This window comes from Mus caroli, unplaced genomic scaffold (genome assembly GCF_978045245.1).
Source record: "Mus caroli unplaced genomic scaffold, Mus_caroli_1 scaffold_13, whole genome shotgun sequence".
In the NCBI taxonomy this organism is placed as follows: domain Eukaryota; kingdom Metazoa; phylum Chordata; class Mammalia; order Rodentia; family Muridae; genus Mus; species Mus caroli.
Genome location: NW_028227268.1, coordinates 26205258 through 26226630, shown reverse-complemented (window position 1 = coordinate 26226630; position 21373 = coordinate 26205258). Strand labels below are relative to the sequence as shown.

At 44.7% G+C, this 21373-nt stretch overlaps 1 protein-coding gene across 1 annotated transcript; it reads right to left on the bottom strand.

Annotated features, from left to right (window-relative positions):
* Window positions 1-3068: 3068 nt before the first annotated feature.
* Window positions 3069-11251, bottom strand: Calcoco2 (calcium binding and coiled-coil domain 2). Its single transcript, XM_085829239.1, has 6 exons — window positions 11087-11251; window positions 6883-6985; window positions 6651-6784; window positions 6081-6185; window positions 3435-3893; window positions 3069-3098 (listed from the first exon to the last, which is right to left on the bottom strand). The coding sequence occupies exons 1-6, from the start codon at window positions 11249-11251 to the stop codon at window positions 3069-3071; spliced, it is 996 nt and encodes a 331-aa protein (XP_085685365.1).
* Between the last annotated feature and the right edge of the window lie 10122 nt (window positions 11252-21373).

Here is a 21373-nt window from a genome sequence, read left to right as displayed (position 1 = left end):
AAATCAGAGAGTGGATATTTTACAGCATAACATGGAACAGATGATGGATGTCATACAAATGAGTTGTGTGGCATCCACTCCGCATGTGTGCATTACTCCCATTAGGTATATTAATAATTCTTTTATTAGAAGTACAGACTTATCAAATTATCTGAAGGGGAACTGGTCACAGGAGCTGGAAAAGTTGCAGAAGAGGCTGCAGATACAGATCCTGAACCTTAATGGAACCAGTGACCCTTGGAGACTTTACCTCTTGGCTTACCTCCGAATTTTCTTATTTTAAGGAATGGGTGGGAGTGATTTTGTTTGGTGCTGTCATATGCTGTGGACTGGTGTTCATGCTCTGGTTGGTATGCAAATTCAGAACCCAACAAAAAGTGACAAGGTGATTATAACTCAGGCACTTTTAGCTATTGAAAACGGTGCCTCCCCTGAAATTTGGTTATCTATGCTCAAGAATTAGTCGGCATCCTAGTTCTCTGCTCTTGCACCCCACGGATTTATGGATCCATTGCACCGGGATGAGAGAGACGGGATGAGAGAGACTCGACAATCATTGATCAGCCCTTGCACATCGCTGAGGTTTCCTCATTGCCCACGGTAGGGTGATCATGATTTCCCCACTAATTCATTTTTAAAACTTGGCTGGCTTCTTTTGTAGAGTTCGCCCTAGGTCATTTAGCAGTTAACTGTCACACAGCACTGCGGTATCCAGAGACAGGCAACTTTCCTCATGCACAAACCAACCTAAGACATGGGGCCCGGTGGCGATAGGGTTACCCTATGATGGGTAAGGCTGTGACATTAGAGGAACGACCTAAAACAGGAGCCGTGGCATATGGACATAATTGCACAGGCCTAGTCCAGCTTCATTTTATTAAAACAAAAGGGGGAGATGTGGGAAGCCACATGTGCTGTTGCAGGGTGGTGCTGGCTACCGCTGGCCACCACGCATACATAGGCATAAAGTTGTTTTTTTTTTTTGCCAAGATGAGGTTGAGAATTAACCAATCAGACGAGAGACATGTTAATCAATCAGATGTAAGACATGCAAATGAGGTAGTAAACATAACCCCTGCATAACCAATCTGGGTGTGAGACATGCCTCTCCTAGGCCTATGTAAGCACCAGTTTGGGCTTGGGGTATCTTTGCCTGTGCAATCAAGCTCTCCCAATAAACGTGTGCAGAAGGATCCTGTTGTCTATTGCAGCGTCGTTCTTGCTGGAGAGTCGGGCGCGCTCAAGAAGTGGGGAGCTACCTTTTATACACTCAGTTCTCAAATAGGAGGACAGAGGGTGGTGCAGCTACAACAGCTTCAGACAGCTTCAGACCTGAGCTTTCCATCCCTTCAAAAAAAAAAAAAAAAAAAAAAAAACAGCATTCAGGTGACTATCAGCATCATCAGGCCTCTTTTCCATTTATATACAGGAAATTAATACTTGTTAATTAAGATTGCATTGCTACATAACTACTTCTCAGAATAACTTACAATTGATAATTGCTAGCATTACTGGCTAACAAAATTGGCTTTGGGGTATTCTAACTTCCTGTTGTATGGCTGTTTATAGTTATTAACTGTTTCTCACATAACTGGAGTGAGCGGGTTATTTTGCCTGGTCCCTAACCGGAGGATATATCCAGTCTGTCCTTCCACCAGTCTGTCCCAATGTTTAACTTTCAGTAGTCCTTGACCATTTGCATACGCATAAACACACAACCATCTTTTAAATGGCAGATTCAGTGTCACCTTTGAAAGTCAATGAAACACTGAGGTGACAACTATCCTAACATCTTACTTATCCTTTGTCTCCTGGACACAGACCCTCCTGGCTTTCCTCTCGGGGGTCCCACTCACATAGCATCGTAAAATCTCCATTAGCTTCTGCTGCTTCTTCAACGCTACAGCTTCCTTCTTCTCCCACATTTCCACTGTCTGCTCCAGAATCTTCTGGTGCTCATTCTGCACAGGAACAGACTTTATTTTAGTACCACTGCTGGGACACAGACACAGCAGGAGCGTGCACACATGCACACACTCTCTCTACATACACACACACACACACACACACACACACCTTCTGAACTTGTGAGCAGTCAGGATGCAAAGAGGTTAAGTCCTTTAGCTGTTAAATAAGATCATGACATGTATAACCTCGTAACATGGCTTGCACACACCTTTTTTTTTTTTTTTTTGAGACAGGGTTTCTCTGTATAGCACTGGCTGTCCTGGAACTCACTTGGTAGACCAGGCTGGCCTCAAACTCAGAGAAATCCACCTGCCTCTGCCTCACTCTGCACATTCTGGAATTAAAGGTGTGGGCCACCATCCCACTCTACACACACCTTTTTAATCCCAGAACCAAAGAAGCAGAGAAAAAAAACCAAAAAAACTGCTGAATCCTGGCCTGGCAGGGGCTGTTAAGAAGCTCACTCTGACGCCGGGCGTGGTGGCGCATGCCTTTAATCCCAGCACTCGGGAGGCAGAGGCAGGTGGATTTCTGAGTTCTAGGCCAGCCTGGTCTACAAAGTGAGTTCCAGGACAGCCAGGGCTATACAGAGAAACCCTGTCTCGAAAAACCAAAAAAAAAAAAAAAAAAAAAAAAAGAAGCTCACTCTGCCACACCCTCTCCATCAGGGTGGATTCTTACCCTGCAGTCAGCTATTCCCGCAGGTATCTAGCTCTGCACATTAGGTATTTGGGAAAGCTGGTAAGGTGTTCTTTGGCAGAGTCACCTACCTGAAGCTCTTCTTCTCTGACCTCCAAGGCCTTATTTTCCGAGATCATCTTCTGGTTGTATTCTCTCTCCCTAGAAAGTAGAAATGACTGTTTCCTGATTCCAGATCAATTATCCCAGGACCTAAGTGATTGAAGACAGGCTGGGCTTAAGCCTACCTCTTAACATTTAGGGTTTTCTTTTGTTTTGAGACAGGCCATCATGTAGCCTAGGCTGGCCTCAGATTCACTGTGTAGCTAAGGATGGCCTTAAACTTCTGGTCCTCAGTCTGGGATATGCAATCATACCAAACCAGAACAGGCAGTGTTCACTAACAGTGGCCCCTCTCCTACTCACCGGTGCAGCTCACTCAAAAAATAGGCCTTCAGTTTCTCCCAGGAGGCCTTCTGTTTCTCCCAGGAGGCCTTCTCTTCCTCCCAGGAGGCCTTCTCTTCCTCCCAGGTGGCCTTCTCTTCCTCCCAGGTGGCCTTCTCTTCCTCCCAGGAGGCCTTCTCTTCCTCCCAGGAGGCCTCCTCTTCCTCCCAGGTGGCCTTCTCTTCCTCCCAGGAGGCCTTCTCTTCCTCCCAGGAGGCCTTCTCTTCCTCCCAGGAGGCCTTCTCTTCCTCCCAGGAGGCCTTCTCTTCCTCCCAGGAGGCCTTCTCTTCCTCCCAGGAGGCCTTCTCTTCCTCCCAGGAGGCCTTCTCTTCCTCCCAGGAGGCCTTCTCTTCCTCCCAGGAGGCCTTCTCTTCCTCCCAGGAGGCCTTCTCTTCCTCCCAGGAGGCCTTCTCTTCCTCCCAGGAGGCCTTCTCTTCCTCCCAGGAGGCCTTCTCTTCCTCCCAGGAGGCCTTCTCTTCCTCCCAGGAGGCCTTCTCTTCCTCCCAGGAGGCCTTCTCTTCCTCCCAGGAGGCCTTCTCTTCCTCCCAGGAGGCCTTCTCTTCCTCCCAGGAGGTCTTCTCTTCCTCCCAGGAGGCCTTCTCTTCCTCCCAGGAGGCCTTCTCTTCCTCCCAGGAGGCCTTCTCTTCCTCCCAGGAGGCCTTCTCTTCCTCCCAGGTGGCCTTCTCTTCCTCCCAGGAGGCCTTCTCTTCCTCCCAGGAGGCCTTCTCTTCCTCCCAGGAGGCCTTCTCTTCCACTTCCTGTTCTAACGTCTTACTGACCCTCTGTGTTGCTTCCAGTGCCACCTGGAGTGAAACAGACAGATCATTTTATTTATTTTATGTATATGATTATACACTGTAGCTATTCTGACACACCAGAAGAGGGCATTGGTTCCCATTAGAGATGGTTGTGAGCCACCATATGGTTGCTAGGAATTGAACTCAGGACCTCTGGAAGAGCAATGAGTGCTGAGCCATCTCTCCAGATCAGTTTAAAGATGGATTTTACTATCTTAGGAAAAAAGAAAAATAATAAATTTTAATTCTCATGAGCACTGTGGTGGACTCATGAGAAATAAATAACCCTCAAGCTTCAAGCATTTGAACACTAAGTTACACTCTTTTCATACATACACTATTATTGCTTTTGCAAGGCCTCACAAGCATCAGGCAGCACTCCACTACTGATCTATCTATATAGCATAGCCCCAGTCTGTTCTTTCCAAATCAACAGGCATCCAAGGACTAGAGAATACAGCAATTGCTGCTCTTGCAGGCTCTGCTTCTAGTGCCCAGTGTCCACAGTGCTCCACAGTCCAGTCTAGACTTCTAGTCTCTTTGTAAATATACAAGCAGGCAAGTATGTATCCATATTTTTTCTTTTTTTCTTGGGGGGGGGGGTTCCTCTGTGCAGCTCTGGCTGTCCTGGAACTCGCTCTGTAGACCAGGCTGGCCTTTGAACTCAGAAATCTGCCTCTACCTCCCCAAGGGCTGGGATTAAAGATATGTGCCAACATTGCACATACATTTTTTTTTAAGTTTTATTTATTTATTATATGTGTGTACACTGTAGCTGTCTTCAGACACTCCAGAAGAGGGCGTCAGATTTTTGTTACGGATGGTTGTGAGCCACCATGTGGTTGCTGGGATTTGAACTCAGGACCTTTGGAAGAGCAGTCGGTGCTCTTAACTGCTGAGCCATCTCACCAGCACCCCTGGCATATCTTAATTTTTGTTTTTTTGGTCTTTTGTTTTTTCCAGGCAGGGTTTCTCTGTATAGCCCTGGCTGTCCTGGAAGTCACTTGGTAGACCAGGCTGGCCTTAAACTCAGAAATCCGCCTGCCTGTGCTGAGATTAAAGGTGTGCACCACCATGCCCATGCTTGCATATCTTAATTCTTGAGACAGGTTTCTCACTATAAAAAAACAGATCTACCCTACCTACCTCTGCCTTCCAAGTGCTTGGGATTTTAGAGTTTGCCACCACATTCAGCTAAAAAAAATTTTGGTAAATGCATCTAACTCCAGTTGGGTGTGGTGACAGCTTTAATTCCAACACTCAAAGGTAGAGGCAGTAAGCCTCCATGTATGATCTATATAGCAAGACCCAGACCAACCAGACCCTTGTTCAAAAAACAAGCCTGTCCTTGCGTGTGGTATAGGGTGGTACATGCCTGTAATCTCAGCATTCCAGAAACTGAGGCAGGAGTTCAAGGTCAAACTCAGCCACATTAAGATCCCACTTTAATTTGGGCAGTGGTGGGGGACGCCTTTAATCCCAGCACTTGGGAGGTAGAGGCAGGCAATTTGAGTTCGAGGCCAGCCTGGTCTATAGAGTGAGTTCCAGGACAGCCAGGGCTACACAGAGAAACCCTGTCTGGAAAAAACCAAAAGACCCCACTTCAAAAACAAAAACAAAAACAAAACAAAAAAAAGCATCTATATTAATTTCTCCATTACCAGAAATGTTATCCACTAATCCATTTTTTGAAGTATTTGAGTGCCTGGGACAGACCAGACAACACTTTCCAGTGGATAGAAGCTACACCACTGCTTAGCCCCATAAATTGATGAGAGCTACGTGTAATTTAAAAAAAATCAGGCATCATGCTAGGTGGTGGCACAGGTCTTCAGTCCCAGGATACCAGAGGTAGAGGCCTGGTCTACAGCCTGAGTTCCAGGACAGGCAAGGCTATTGAGAAACCCCTGTAAAGCAACTGTTCAACATGTGAGTCCCAACCCCTCTGGCAAACCTCTATTGTATCTTCAAAAGATATTTACATTATGATTCGCCAAAGTAGTTAGTTATGAAGTAGCAACGATAATTTCATGGTTGGGGGTCACCACAACGTGAGGAACTGTATTAAAGGGTGCAGTGTTAGGAAGGTTGAGAACCGCTGGTGTTAAAGGAGAGATGATAGATCACAAGCCAGACAGAAAATCTCTGGGCCAGAGACTGCATGCCATTCTGATCTCCTTCCCCAGTCTGTACCTGCTTCCTCTGTAGCTGCTCATGGAGGTCAATGCACTTGTCTTTCAGCTCCTGGTTTTCTTGGTAAAGCTCCTTGCTGCGCTGTTCCATCTCTTCTACCTTTTCCTGCAAGAGAAGGCAGGCAGGTAGCTTTAAAGTCCTTCCCACAAGCTGCTAAGTGGGATTCTCACTCACAGTGACACTGGAGAGCAGTTACGTCATGCACAGGCAATGGTACAAAGTCAAGGCATGGAGGTTACTTTCACCAGAAAAAGATGAGCAAACTTGAGGGCCCCTCCTGAGCACAGTGGAATCTTAGACCTACAGAGGCTGTGGCAGGAGGACTACCCTGAATTATGCCAGCTTGGGCCATAGCATCGAATTCTCTCTTTAAAAGAATTGAAGGGAGAAAGAAATCATGTATTGTTTGATTTTTCTTAAAGAATCCCTAATTTGTTCCTGTGTGAGTTAAGAGTAGCACCATACATATGGGATTTCTCCACCACTGTCTACAGCCACTTCAAAGCCTATGGATTCAAAGTAGGCAACTGTTATGTTCCAAGAAGGCTCGCAGGGAGATGGCTTACAGACCTTATCGAGAATAACCATTATGTCCTCGTCAGGGTCTGGACAGAACTGGAAAGGGACACTTGTTCCCCGGACCAAACCATCTTCATCCACATAGCAGAACTGGTAGCGCTCCACATCCTTGGGAAGGTAATAAGCTGAAAGCAGAATGTGATTTTTAATTATGAGCTATCTCATTTAAAACAAAACAACTTCCCAGTCCGGGACAGAGTTATCAGCATCAGTATTTTCCTACCTTTGAATTGGATTTCCTGCTGTGTGGCTGAATCCTTGTTTTGGTCTTTTGGCAAGGGAGCCCACATGAAGGTATAATACTCCTGAGTGGTCTTCCACCCTACCTGCAAGGTCAAGGGACTCTAGTTCAGCACTGACAACTTGAATCATTTTTGCAATGATTTCTTAAAAGCATTTATATTTTATTTGTATAAACTGAAGATAGAATGAATTCGTTATGACAAGATCCCTGTTTCTTGTCTGGCCATTATATGGGGGGCAGGGCGAGGAAATCTCAACCTGTGGCAAATCTCTAAAAATAGATACATTATGAATTAAATGTTCACTGCAGTAGGAAGGCTCTAAACCTTCTGAAACGAACAAAAAACCAAAACAAATCGTGTTGAGGTCCAATTGGCAAAAGGTAACCTCGGAAGGGGGTTACCAGATAAGAGTGCAGTCTGTATGAAGTTTACCCTGAGAACATCAGGTTAGGGAGGACACTGAGACAGGGCCTCAAAGCTGCATCCTCTAAGGCACCTGCCACCATGTTCATGATAAAATAAATAGAAATATCTGGTAGCTTTAATGATTTTTCTGGGTATTGACTTCAATAAATCAGGAGACTGGGCTGGAGAGATGGCTCAGTGGTTAAGAGCACTGACTGCTCTTCCAAAGGTCCTGAGTTCAATTCCCAGCAACCACATGGTGGCTCACAACCATCGGTAATGGAGTCTAATACCCTCTTCTGGAGTGTCTGAAGACAGCTACAGTGTACTCATATAAATAAAATAAATCTTAAAAAAATAAATAAATAAATCAGGAGACTGACTAAGTGGAAAATATTCTCACTAGATGTTCAGACAGGGGCAAGAGGTAGTAGCTCAAATCTTATCTAAGATAAAAGGACAGAAAATAGAAAGGGAGTCATTGTTGTCTTCAGAAGATTGAGCAAACATGCAGCAAACAGGAGGCCAAATTACCATTTATTGAATTTTGACCCATTTCCGTTTCCAAGAAATCAGAGCAGGTTGAAAAGGCTCTACCACAAGCCCATCTGGAAACCCTAGGACATATTTTAGACACTTCTTAAATATGCCCTATATTGCTGGGAACATCTCAGAGCCATAGAAGTCTGTGGGACAGGAAGCAGTTTTATTTTTATTTTTTTATTTTTATTTTTAGGTTTTTTGGGACAGGGTTTCTCTGTGTAGCTCTGGCTGTCCTGGAACTCACTCTGTAGACCAGGCTGGTCTTGAACTCAGAAATCCGCCTGCCTCTGCCTCCAGCGTGCTGGGATTAAAGGCGTGCACCACCACTACCCAGCTTATTATTATTGTTGTTGTTGGTTTTTTTGTATAGAGACAGGGTTTCTCTGTATAGCTGTGGCTGTCCTGGAACTCACTCTGTAGACCAAGCTGGCCTCAAACTCCCAAAATCCGCTGCCTCTTCCTCTCAAGTGCTGGGACTAAAAGGTGTGCACCGCCATTGCCCGGCTTGGAAACATTTAAGATACCAGGTCGAGGATAGAGCTTGAAGCACAGGTAGATATATGCAAACAAGCTGACTGACTCTCACCTGCTTTTGGTTGAAAGTAGCTGTCACTACATTTAGAATAGGTGATACAGCACTGTTTAAAATCACTTGACACTTAGCATGGCAGTATCCTCTAACCTCAGCACTTGGAAGGCTAAGGCAGGAAGATCACAAGTTCGAAATCATCTTCGGCTACAGTTTGAGGATAGCTGGCCTGAACCACGTGAGACCCTGACTCATTTGTACATGCTACCAGGGACTGCTGGTGTTAGGGGTGTGCTGAAAGAAAGCTTTATAAGTGAGATATGAAGGACCAAGCTTCAGTCAATGTTATAATCTTTTAATTAACCAAAGGAATTCAGAAAATGGTGGTTTGGGCGTCAATCCGTCTTAGCAGCTAGACACTAGAGTCACTAGTTACCAAGGACATCCATTTGCTCATCCTGAATCCTGGGGGTTGAGGGTGGGGACACTATGCTACCTCCTCCCCAGTAGAGGCCCAGTCCACAGCAAATCTTCAGAATGCTGCCTGCTGAAGTCAAGTTTTGTGGAGACTTTAGGTAGAAAACTCTAGGTTAAACTTTCATTTATTTATTTATTGATATATCAAAATACCTTTGTAATGCACAGAGCAATTAAAATACAGCCAGGCTATATTGAACCTGCCCATATAGCATTTAGGATCCTCCTGCTTCAGCTGGGACTACAAGCACACCAACCAACATTTATCTTGCTTTGAAAAAAATTTAAACTGTTTTATTGTCTGCAGCCACATAAGTTCTATATGTGGAGGTCAGAGGACAGGCAGCATGGGTTGGTTTCCTCCTTCTATGTACCATAAAGGACCTAGATACTCAGCGGGCATGGTGGCGCACGCCTTTAATCCCAGCACTCGGGAGGCAGAGGCAGGAGAATTTGAGTTCGAGGCCAGCCTGGTCTACAAAGTGAGTTCCAGGACAGTCAGGGCTACAGAGAAACCCTGTCTAGACCCCCCCCCCCCAAAAAAAAATAAATAAAAGGACCTAGATACTGAACTCAAGTCAGGCTTGGCAGCAAGCACCGTCACCCACAGAGCCACATCACTGGGCCTACGTCTTTTTGAATGTTTAATTTTAGTGTGTGTGTGTGTGTGTGTGTGTGTATGTGTGTGTGTAGCGTATGCATGCCACAATACCCATGAAGGCCAAGGACAACCCTGTAACATTGGTTCTCTCCTTCTACCTTTGAGAGGACTAGGTTTACATGACCTACACACTGAGCCATCTTACCCATCTTGAAAATGGGTTAAAAAAAAATCAAACAAGGGGCTGGAGAGTCTGTACCCACAGGTACCTGTGCTCACACATGCCCATACACCCCACATAGATACATGGAGAGATGGCTCAGTGGTTAAGAGCACTGACTGCTCTTCCAGAGGTCCTGAGTTCAATTCCCAGCAACCAAATGGTGGCTCACAACCATTTGTAATGGGATCTGATGCCCTCTTCTGGTGTGTATCTGAAGACAGCTGCAGTGTACTTACATATAATAAATCTTTAAAAAAAATGAAAAATTAGCCAGGTATGATGAAACATTACTATAGTGCCAGCACTGAGATAGCAGGAAGATCAAGAGTTCATAAGGCCATCCTTGGCTACAACACAGAGCTTGATTGAGGCTAGCCTTAAAAGGAGATCCTGTCTGGATCCTTCCTAACAAAGCTATCAAAACTCTTCTAAGGTTCATCCATCTTACTAAGTCCTGCTTGCATATTTCAATATGTGATAATGCATTTTTATTTAACTTGTTTACTCAAATTTTATGTGCATGAGTGTTTTGCTTGCACCTATATCTGTATATGGCATATACTGTGGATGGTGCTAGGCCAGAAGAGAGCATCAGACTTCCGGAGTTACAGATGGTTGTGGGCAGCTATGTATCAAACCCAGTTTTTCCCTGGAGGAGCAGTGAGTGCTCTTAACCACTGAGCCATCTCTTTAGCCCCCAAAATAGGGCTAAAAATTTAAAAGCATTTAGACTGATCTTTGAAAGCATAATAAAACTTGGGATTGTGGAATTTTCTCCCATCTTTTAGTTTGAAACTGTTAAATTAATTTGTTTTTGTTTAGAGAAGGCTCTCACTATGTAGCCCTGGCTGGCTTGGAACTCTCTATGTAGATCAGGATTACTGACCTCAAATGCAGACACCCTTCTGTCTCTACCTTCTGAGTCCTGGGATTAAAGAAATCAGGCTGAAATTAAAAAACAGGCTTAAGCCGGGCATGGTGGCGCATGCCTTTAATCCCAGCACTTGGGAGGCAGAGGCAGGCGGATTTCTGAGTTCGAGGCCAGCCTGGTCTACAAAGTGAGTTCCAGGACAGCCAGGACTATACAGAGAAACCCTGTCTCGAAAACAAACAAACAAACAAACAAACAAAAACAAAAAACAAAAAACAAAAAAAAACAGGCTTGGCTGAGCATAGGTAATACACGCCTTTGATGCCAGCACTTGGGAGGCAGAGGCAGGCACATCTGAGTTCAGCCTGGTCTACAGAGTTCCAGTACAGTCAAGGATACAGAGATTAACCCTGTCTTGAACAAGACAACAATGCCTGAGGCTCATACAAACCAGTGTGTGACGTTGGGCAGTCATAATATACCTGGAACCTAAGAGGCACCCTAGTTCCTAATCCCTTAGTGTTAACACTTACTTTAAAGATGCCAATCCAGTCCTTGGGTCGAGGGATGAACTTTTCAGTGAGGGTGTAATAGCACATGATATCTCTTCTAGGAACATAGAACTTCTCCACATTGTTAAACAGGACCTGAGGGAAGTTGCCATGTTCCAGCAAGGTAGGTATGGGGCACTGGTCCATGGTGGAGTCCTGTCAGAAGATATGAAATAGAGGATGTGAGAACCTACCTCAATAGGAAAGGCATAAAATGAGAAGACGACAAAGAGCTGGTGGGAGATTTCCAGGCTCTACCCAAGAGAGTTCTATTCAGGCAATGGAGAAGCACTGGGTGAGAAGAGCTTGCCTTCTGCCTCACCTTGCCTGATGTGCATACTCCTAACCTTCTAATATAATATATATATATATTAGAAGGTTAGGAGTATGCATATATATATATATATATATATATATATATATAACTTAATGAATATCTTTTAAATATTTTTATTACGTATTTTCGTCAATTACATTTCCAATGCTATCCCGAAAGTCCCCCATACCCTCCCCCCCACTTCCCTACCCACCCATTCCCATTTTTTTGGCCCTGGCGTTCCCCTGTACTGGGGCATATAAAGTTTGCATGTCCAATGGGCCTCTCTCCAGTGATGGCCGACTAGGCCATCTTTTGATACATATGCAGCTAGAGTCAAGAGCTCCCGGGTACTGGTTAGTTCATAATGTTGTTCCACCTGTAGGGTTGCAGATCCCTTTAGCTCCTTGGGTACTTTCTCTAGCTCCTCCATTGGGACAAAAAGACCACCAACAGATTGGGAAAGGATCTTTACCTATCCTAAATCAGATAGGGGACTAATATCCAATATATATAAAGAACTCAAGAAGGTAGACTCCAGAAAATCAAATAACCCCACTAAAAATGGGGCTCAGAACTGAACAAAGAATTCTCACCTGAGGAATACCGAATGGCAGAGAAGCACCTGAAAAAATGTTCAACATCCTTAATCATCAGGGAAATGCAAATCAAAACAACCCTGAGATTCCACCTCACACCAGTCATAATGGCTAAGATCAAAAATTCAGGTGACAGCAGATGCTGGTGAGGATGTGGAGAAAGAAACACTCCTCCATTGTTGGTGAGATTGCAAGCTTGTACAACCACTCTGGAAATCAGTCTGGCGGTTCCTTAGAAAATTGGACATAGTACTACCGGAGGATCCAGCAATACCTCTCCTGGTCATATATCCAGAAGATGTCCCAACCAGTAAGAAGGACACATGTTCCACTATGTTCATAGCAGCCTTAATTATAATAGCCAGAAGCTGGAAAGAACCCAGATGCTCAACAGAGGAATGGATACAGAAAATGTGGTACATTTATACAATGGAGTACTACTCAGCTATTAAAAAGAATAAATTTATGAAATTCCTAGGCAAATGGACAGACCTGGAGGGCATCATCCTGAGTGAGGTAACACAATCACAAAGGAACTCACAATATGTACTGATAAGTGGATATTAGCCCAAAACTTAGAATACCCAAGATATAAGATACAATTTGCTAAACGCATGAAACTCAAGAAGAATGAAGACCAACGTGTGGACACTGTGCCCCTTCTTAGAATTGGGAACAAAACACCCATGGAAGGAGTTACAGAGACAAAGTTTGGAACTGTGACGAAAGGATGGACCATATAGAGACTGCCATATCCAGGGATCCATCCCATAATCAGCTTCCAAATGCTGACACCATTGCAGACACTAGCAAGATTTTGCTGAAGGGACCCAGATAGAGCTGTCTCTTATGAGACTATGCAGGGGCCTAACAAACACAGAAGTGGATACTCCTAACCTTCTTATGCTATGAGCATTTCCTGAGAACATCTGCACCTCGAGCACCACTGCCTACCCACACTAGTCATTACTTTTATTCTTTATGTCTATTTCTTTCTCCTACAACAAGCTGGTGTAGAGAAAACTGTGAGGAACTTGGGAATTTTCAGTCCTAAATTGTCTACTTTTCACCCCAGCAAACCATGACTTTAGGAAAGTTACTCTTTGGATCTCAAGTTTTCCATTCAATTCCATTTATCCCATAATAGTTAGGGCCTTACATTTTTTTAGTCACTATGCCAGGAGTATGGGATTTAGGACAAAGGGATAAAAGAATGTCGTGACAGGTAGTGGTGACAAATGTCTTCTAAAGTCAGCATTGTGCCCTTCAAGTTCTAGAGGACTTACTCTTCCCCCTGTTCCTTCCCTGGACCCCCTAGTACTGGCAGGAATTTCAAGGCAAGAAGAAACCAAAAATCAAAATTAAGTTGGAAGCCCAAAAAGCTATGACATTTTCAAAAAAGTAATGGATTGTTAGTTCCATATTCTATCTAAATCCTTGCTCTTTTTCCCAAAATCTAAAGCTGGCCACGTGGGTAGTGACTTGGAAGAGATTTTTCTTTAGATTTATGTATCACCTGCATGTATGAATCTATGTGCACCACTTGCAAGCTTGGGGCCTGTGAAGACCAAAAGAGCATCAGGTCCTGTGGAACAGGAATCATATGGTTGTACTGTTGTACAGATGTTGGTACTTTTGATCAAACCTGGGAGCTCTGCAAGAGCAGCTCAGCTGCTCCAGCCTCCAAACCAGCTCTCTGGGACCCAAAGCAGGGATTTTAAAAAACATGAGCCACATGGTGGCTCAGAGATCTGAAGCTCTCTTCCCGTATGTCTAAAGACAGCCAGTGTACTAACATAGTGATAAATAAATTGGGGGTGGGGTGGGGTGGGATGAGTTAAATTCCCAGCAACCACATGGCTCACACCCATCCTTACAGCTACAGTGTACTCAAATACATAAGTAAACCTTAAAAAAATAAAAGAAAACAAGCGGGGCATGGTGTGGTGCATGCCTTTAACCCCAGCACTTGGGAGGCAGAGGCAGGCAGATTTCTGAAAGTTTGAGGCCAGCCTGGTCTAGAGTGAGTTCCATGACAGCCAGGGCTATACAGAGAAACCCTGTCTCGAAAAACCAAAAATTAATAAGTAAATATAAATAAAAAACAAAACAAGGGCTGGTGAGATGGCTCAGTGGGTAAGAGCACCCGACTGCTTTTCCGAAGGTCCGAAGTTCAAATCCCAGCAACCATATGGTGGCTCACAACCACCTGTAATGAGATCTGACCCTCTTCTGGAGTGTCTGAAGACAGCTACAGTGTACTTACATATAATAAATAAATCTTTAAAAAACAAAAACAAACAAACAAAACAAAACAAGTGGGGCAGTGGTGGTACACACCTTTAATCCCAGCATTTGAGAGACAGAGGCAGGAGCATTAGGGGTCACCCTCAGCCACAGCAATTCCACTAAGGCCTAGATTTCTAAGGCTATCTCAAGAAGATACCACAACCAAAGCCCTTTAACCTGGGAATGGTGTAGAGATTCGGTAAACTGTCTGAAATGAGCCGGGCAGTGGTGGGGCTCACCTTTAATCCCAGCACTTGGGAGGCAGAGGCAGGTGGATTTCTGAGTTCAAGGCCAGCCTGGTCTACAGAGTGAGTTCCAGGACAGCCAGGACTGCGCAGAAAAATAAAAAAAAAACAAAAAACAAAACAAAAACAAAACAAAACAAAAACAAAAACAAAACAAAACCCAAAAACCCAAAAAACTGTCTGAAATGGTTGTTACCAGTTTGTTTCTTCTTCCTCCCTTCCAGCAGTTTCCAAAAGGATTAGGGCCCTCAGGGGAGCTGCTGATAATGTATTTTAAAATGAATTTCAGAATACAATGCATTGTAGTACATGCCTTTAATTCCAGTACTTGGGAGTTCAAGGCCAGCCTTGTTAACAATGAGTTCCAGGGCTGCACAGAGAAATGCTGTCTTTAAAAAAAAGAAAAGCCGGACAGTGGTGGCACATGCCTTTGATCCCAGCTCTTGGGCGGCAGAGGCAGGCAGATTTCTGAGTTCGAGGCCAGCCTGGTCTACAGTTCCAGGACAGCCAAGGCTACACAGAGAAACCCTGTCTTGAAAAACCAAAAAAAAAAAAAAAAAAAAAATTCCCAGGAACTGGCTTTTAGCACCTAAGAAAACCAGACATTATCACCTAATGAGGTTTAAAGTTGTATGTGCTAAGCCCAAAACTGTTTTTTTTAATTAGATATTTTTCTTTATTTACATTTCAAATGTTATCCCCATTCCTAGTTTCCCCTCCAAAAAACCCCTATCCCCTCCCCCTCCCCACCCACTCCCATTCCTGGTCCAGGCATTCTCCTATACTGGGGCATAGAGCCTTCACAGGACCAGGGGCCTCTCCTCCCATTTCTGAACCACTAGGCCACCCTCTGCTACATATATAGCTAGAGCCACAAGTTCCACCATGTGTTTTCTTTGATTGGTGGTATACTTGGGTACTGTTTAGTTCATATTGGTGTTCCTCCTATGGGGCTTCAGTGCCCTTCAGCTCCCTGGGTATTTCTCTGGCTCCTTCATTGGGGACCTTGTGCTCCATCCAATGGATGACTGTGAGCATCCACTTCTGTATTTGCCTGGCATTGGCAAAGCCTTGCAGGAGAGAGCTGTATCAGGCTCTTGTCAGCAGGCTCTTGCTGGCATCTGCCTAGTTGTCTGGGTTTGGTGGTCTTATTATTGTGAAGCAAGGTAGCAACAGCCAGCTCTATTTCTCCCTCAGGGTAAATAGGCAAACTACAGTTCTAAGTTTTAGGAGAAAAATAAAAGTAAGTTCCAAACACTCAGACCTCCTGACAATACCCAGTAAAGCACGTGGTCTAGGCATCCCTAATCTTGCATGGTAAGTAAGCTACAAAGACCTGATAATTACAGGGCTGGAGAGTTGGCTCAATGGTTAAGAGGTCTTCCAGAGGATGGAGGTTTAATTTCCAGCAACTGCAAGGCAGCCCACAACTGTCTAACTCTATCCAGTTTGAGGACATGACACCCTCACAGACATACATGCATACAAGCAAAATGCCAATGCACATAAAATAACAATTTCAAAAAGAAAAGACCTAGTGTATAAAATGTGTAGCCCTGGATGTCCTGGAAATCCGTGAGGTAGACAAACTGACCTTGAATTTACAGAGATCCACCTGCCTCTGCCTCTCAAGTGCTACCAAGTGCTGAGATTAAAGGCATGAACTAACAACCGCCTGGCAAATGAAGTCCTTTGTTATATGAGTTTTTTCTTTTGCAAAAGAAAAAGGGCTCAGAGGTTAAGAGCACTGTCTGCTCTTCCAGAGGTCAAGAGTTCAATTCCCAGCAACCACAGGATGGCTCACAACCTTCTGTAATGAGGACTAGTGCCCTCTCCCGGCTTGCAGCCATAAATGCAGGCAGAATACCGTGCACTTTATAAATAAATCTTGGGGCTGGATAGATGGCTCAATGGTTAAGAGCACTGACTGTTCTTTCAAAGGTCCTGAGTTCAAATCCCAGCAACCACATGGTGGCTCACAACCATCTCTAATAAGATCTGATGCCCTCTTCTGGTGCATCTGAAGACAGCTACAGTGTACTTAGATATAATAAATAAATCTTAAAAACAACAAAAACAGATGGGTCCTCCCCAAAGTTTAAAAAAAAAATAAGAAAGGCGGGCGTGGTGGCGCACGCCTTTAATCCCAGCACTCAGGAGGCAGAGGCAGGTGGATTTCTGAGTTCGAGGCCAGCCTGGTCTACAAAGTGAGTGCCAGGACAGCCAGGGCTACACAGAGAAACCCTGTCTCGAAAAACCAAAAAAAAAAAAAAAAAAAAAAAGTCTGTTAAGTTATAATATAACATCTCAAAATTATTCTTCTAAGCTCCATCCATGGCCACCTGAGGCACTGACAACTTTTCCATTTGGGCTGCCTAGAGCAACCTACAGTTACAGGACACAAGTGGCCAGAGCCCTGGAAGGCCATGGTGGGTGACACAGAAAGGCTAGGTTTGGAACCTCAGCACACTGGGGTGACAGGTCTGGGTACCACAGCGAACCCATACATAGGGCCACTGCTCCAGGACCCTGACTCCTGTCAGAGACGAACCTCGCAGGTCTGGTCTCTGGAAAAACCAACCAGGGCTTCTCAGGACTCGAAAGGGGTCCGACGCCCTCCCAAACCCACTGTGGGTAACCGGAGCACTCCAAGAAGGCCTAGGGTGACGCTGAAGCCCCCACACCCTGCCCTGCCTGTAGACCCTGTCTCAAGGTCTGAATTTCGGGATCCAAGGGCTCAATTGCACCCCTTAAGGTACTCACCGGGCACAGCAGCCAGCAGCAGCAGGGGACAGAAAGGCGGGTGGCCAGAGTTTAAGGACTGAAAGGATGGTCAAGCCCGGCTCACTGAGTCACAGCAGTTATAAGCGCCGCCCCGCCCTCGCCGTGGGACACCTGGGACGTTTAGTGCCTTTTTTGACAAGCTGGATTTGCCTTTTTTATTACCCCTATAGCAAACTGGTTTTTTGTTGTTGTTCTTGTTTGTTTATATTTTAATTTGCTCAAAGCTCATATCCTTGAAAGGGCATTGAGAGTTTATCTAGGGCTGGGCGGTGGCACACGCCTTTAATCCCACCACTCTGGAGACAGAGGCAGGTGGATTTCTGAGTTCCAGACCAGTCTGCAGCCTGGTCTACAAACATGACAGTCAGGGCTATACAGAGAAACCCTGTCTCAAAAAATCAAGAGAGAGAAAGAGAGAGAGAGAGACAGAGACAGAGAGAGAGATACAGAGAGAGAGAGACAGAGAGAGAGAGAGAGAGAGAGAGAGAGTTTATCTTATTTCTCCTGCCTCTTCTTAACACTTTGGTCACTAATAGTCCTATAGCTGCAAATGACACTCTGGCATTTTAGTCTGATACACACACACACACACACACACACACACACACACACACACACACACATCAGGCTTGGTTGTAGATACCTGTAATTCCAGTTTTTAAGCACAGGAAGACAAGAAGGTCAGCAGTTCAGGGTTAGATTTGGTTGCAAACCAAGTTTGAAGTCAGCCTGGACTATCTGAGACCTTGTCTATTAAAAAAAAATAATGCTCACTCCTGTCCTGAAAGAAAATCTGTTAAAATCCTTTTTGGGTCTTCTGTGACTTGACTCAAAAAGTCTTTTTTTTATTTTTTTTTGATCCCATTTTATATGTATGAGGGGATGTTGCCTGCACATATATGTGCTCAGGGGGTCAGAAGACGACATTGGATCGCCTGGAAGTGGAGTTATGGATGGCTGTGAACCACCATGTGGGTGTTGTGAACCTAACCCAGGTGCTATACAAGAGCAACAGATGCTCTTTTTTTTTTTTAAAGATTTATTATTATGTAAGTACACTGTAGCTGTCCTCAGACACACCAGAAGAGGGTGTCAGATCTCATTACGGATGGTTGTGAGCCACCATGTGGTTGCTGGGATTTGAACTCACGACCTTCAGAAGAGCATTCAGTGCTCTTAACCGCTTGAGCCATCTCTCCAGCCCGCAACTGATGGTTAATCACTGAACCATCTCATTAACCACGTGGTTATGTGTTTGAGAGAGGACCTGTTTTGGGCCAGCTTTGAACTTATGGAGAGAAAGTTGCCCTTGTGCTCTAGAGCTTTCTGGTATCCTCAGGTCCTGAAGGGAAAGGCACGTGACTTCCTCATTAAACTTCTCTCTACTGTAGACACAGAAGGGGCAGACTCTCTCTCCCCTTCAATCTTTCATTTTCTTTCCATGTTTTTGTTTTGTTTTAAGACAGGGTTTCTCTGTGTAGCCCTGGCTGTCCTGGAACTCACTCTGTAGACCAAGCTGGCCTCGAACTCAGAAATCCACCTGCCTCTGCCTCCCAAGTGCTGGGATTAAAGGCATGTGTCACCACTGCCTGAATTGTGTGATTCTTATCACAAGCATGACTTTGAACTCAAGGCAGTCCTCCTGCCTCAGGCTTTCAGGTGCAAGGATTACAGATGTGAAACAACACCACCATGGCTGCTACCTTTTTTTTTTTTTTTGTAATTACCCATAGGAGCCAGGCAATGGTGGCGCACGCCATGTAGAGAGAAACCCTGTCTCAAAACAAAACAAAACAAAACAAAACAAAACAATACAAAACAAAACTTACCCAGAGGATACCAAATGCATGTTGCCTATGGAAGATTAAGTTCTGAAAAGTCCCTTCCTTTCTCAGAGGCCTTCTGACCGTTTGAATCTGGAAGAAAATGCCTGTGTCACTTAACCAGAGCATTTATGCTTCTGAAGTACTTTTAGATTTCAGACAGGGAGAGAAACATTCTAATTCTGCCTTCTAGGAACATCTTGGGTACCCTCCAGCAGGCTCTCTGAGTGCCTCTCCTCATGTCTGAGGATATCAGATTGGTAAAATGGTTCCATCAGAGAGTCACTTGTTGCACAATCCCAGGGACCCAAATTCTATCCCAAAGTCCAAGGAAAGGCAGAGAAAGAAAACCAGCAGGGCAAAGCAGCCTGCTGATCTACATGGGCACAGCGCTGCTACCAATGCCCTTCACCTATTATCATGAACTCACAGGCACGCACTCTATTAACAATAAACAGATTTTAATTTTTGAAAATAAGATTTGAGAAAATCAAGGTCTTTCTGTACACACCTAGGCAAAAGGATGTCAAATCTATTAAGATTGAGAAAATAGCTGAGCCTGGTGGTAGTGGCAGTGGTGGCACACGCCTTTGATCCCAGCACTCAGGAGGCAGAGGCAGATGGATCTCTGTGAGTTTGAGGCCAGGCTGGTCTACAGAGTGAATTCCAGGACAGTCAGGAAACCTGTCTCACCCCCCACCCCCGCCTAGCTACCCCCCCCCGTCCCCCCAAAAAAGGCAAGGAAGACTTGCCAATCAGGATCATACATGCCTATAATTTTGGCACTAGGGAGGCAGAGGCAGAAGGATCTTTGAAAGTTTGAGGTAGCCTGGTCTATACTGTAGTAGAATTTTAGAAGAGCCATTGCACCTGGCTTTTACTCCTGCTTGAAGGTCACATAACCTTGAGGTAATCGGCTTGCAAATGATCAGTGATTGTGATCTGAGATTCTAGGGGTTGCTTTGCTTAGGAATTTTCAGTCTCTTAGCATATAATCACAGTCACTGGACAGTCTTCCAATACCTAGAAGCCGAATAATGACTGGGTTTGTTTAGATAATGGTTCCTTTAGAAACTGCCTAGATCAGATAAGATATTTTAGCATTGCAGAATTGACTTGCTAAAAGACCTTTTAACAATCAAAAATCTGCCCTCTGCGGAAAATGTCCTCCTTCTGCTTGTCTGGAGTAACCCAGAATAACTCTCTGTATAATCAGTTCTGGGCCAACCAGAGTTACAAAGGGGTCCTTGCCTCAAAACCAAAACAAAACAGGAGGCTGGAGACCTGGCTCAGTGGTTTAGCATATTTGCTCTTGTAGAGACTCTGGGTCTGATTCTCAGCATGCATGAGGTAGGTCACCTGCATGGTAGGTCCCGAGCTATCTGTAACTGCAGTTCTAATGGGTGCCTACTTCTTACTTCCTTGACATCCTCTTTTGACTGTCTTGGGAACCAGGCTTGCAAATGGTGTCTAGACAATAAAGAGAGGCAATACACTCACAATAATGAAATAATAGGTTTAATTAATGTTCTTTCCCTTTTTTGCCATACCCCATGTGACTTGGTCTTGGAACCCTGACTGGAGGCAGTGAGAAAATGAGAGTGGACAGAAGTCCAGACCATGCCTAGAGAAGCTGCGGTCAGGTGGGCTGTGTGAACTCTGATGGAGCACCCCACCACCACCCCAGAACCTCAGAATGATAGCCACCCTGGTGGCACACGCCTTTAATCCCAGCACTTGGGAGGCAGACGCAGGCAGATTTCTGAGTTCGAGGCCAGCCTGGTCTACAGAATGAGCTCCAGGACAGCCAGGGCTATACAGAGAAACCCTGTTTCGAAAAAACAAAAAAAAAAAAAAACAAAAACAAAAAAAACAAAAAAAAAGAAATGCCCATATCAACAATACAGGGTCACTCAAGATTTTACTCATTCTCAGATTCCCTTTGCTCCCTACATTAAAAAAATAAAATTTTATATATAAAATTGCACCACCATGCCCGGCGCGTTAGGTGCTCTTAACTCAGCCATTTCTCAGCCCCTCACTTTATTTTTCATGTATAAAATCCGATGTGGTTAGATGGTGGTGGTGCAGGCCTTTAATCTCAGTACTTGGGAGGCAGAGGCAGGTAGTTCTCTTCAAGGACAGCCTAGTCTATAAAGTAAATTCTAAGGACAGATGGGGCTACACCCAGAAAAACTGTCTCAAAAAGAGAA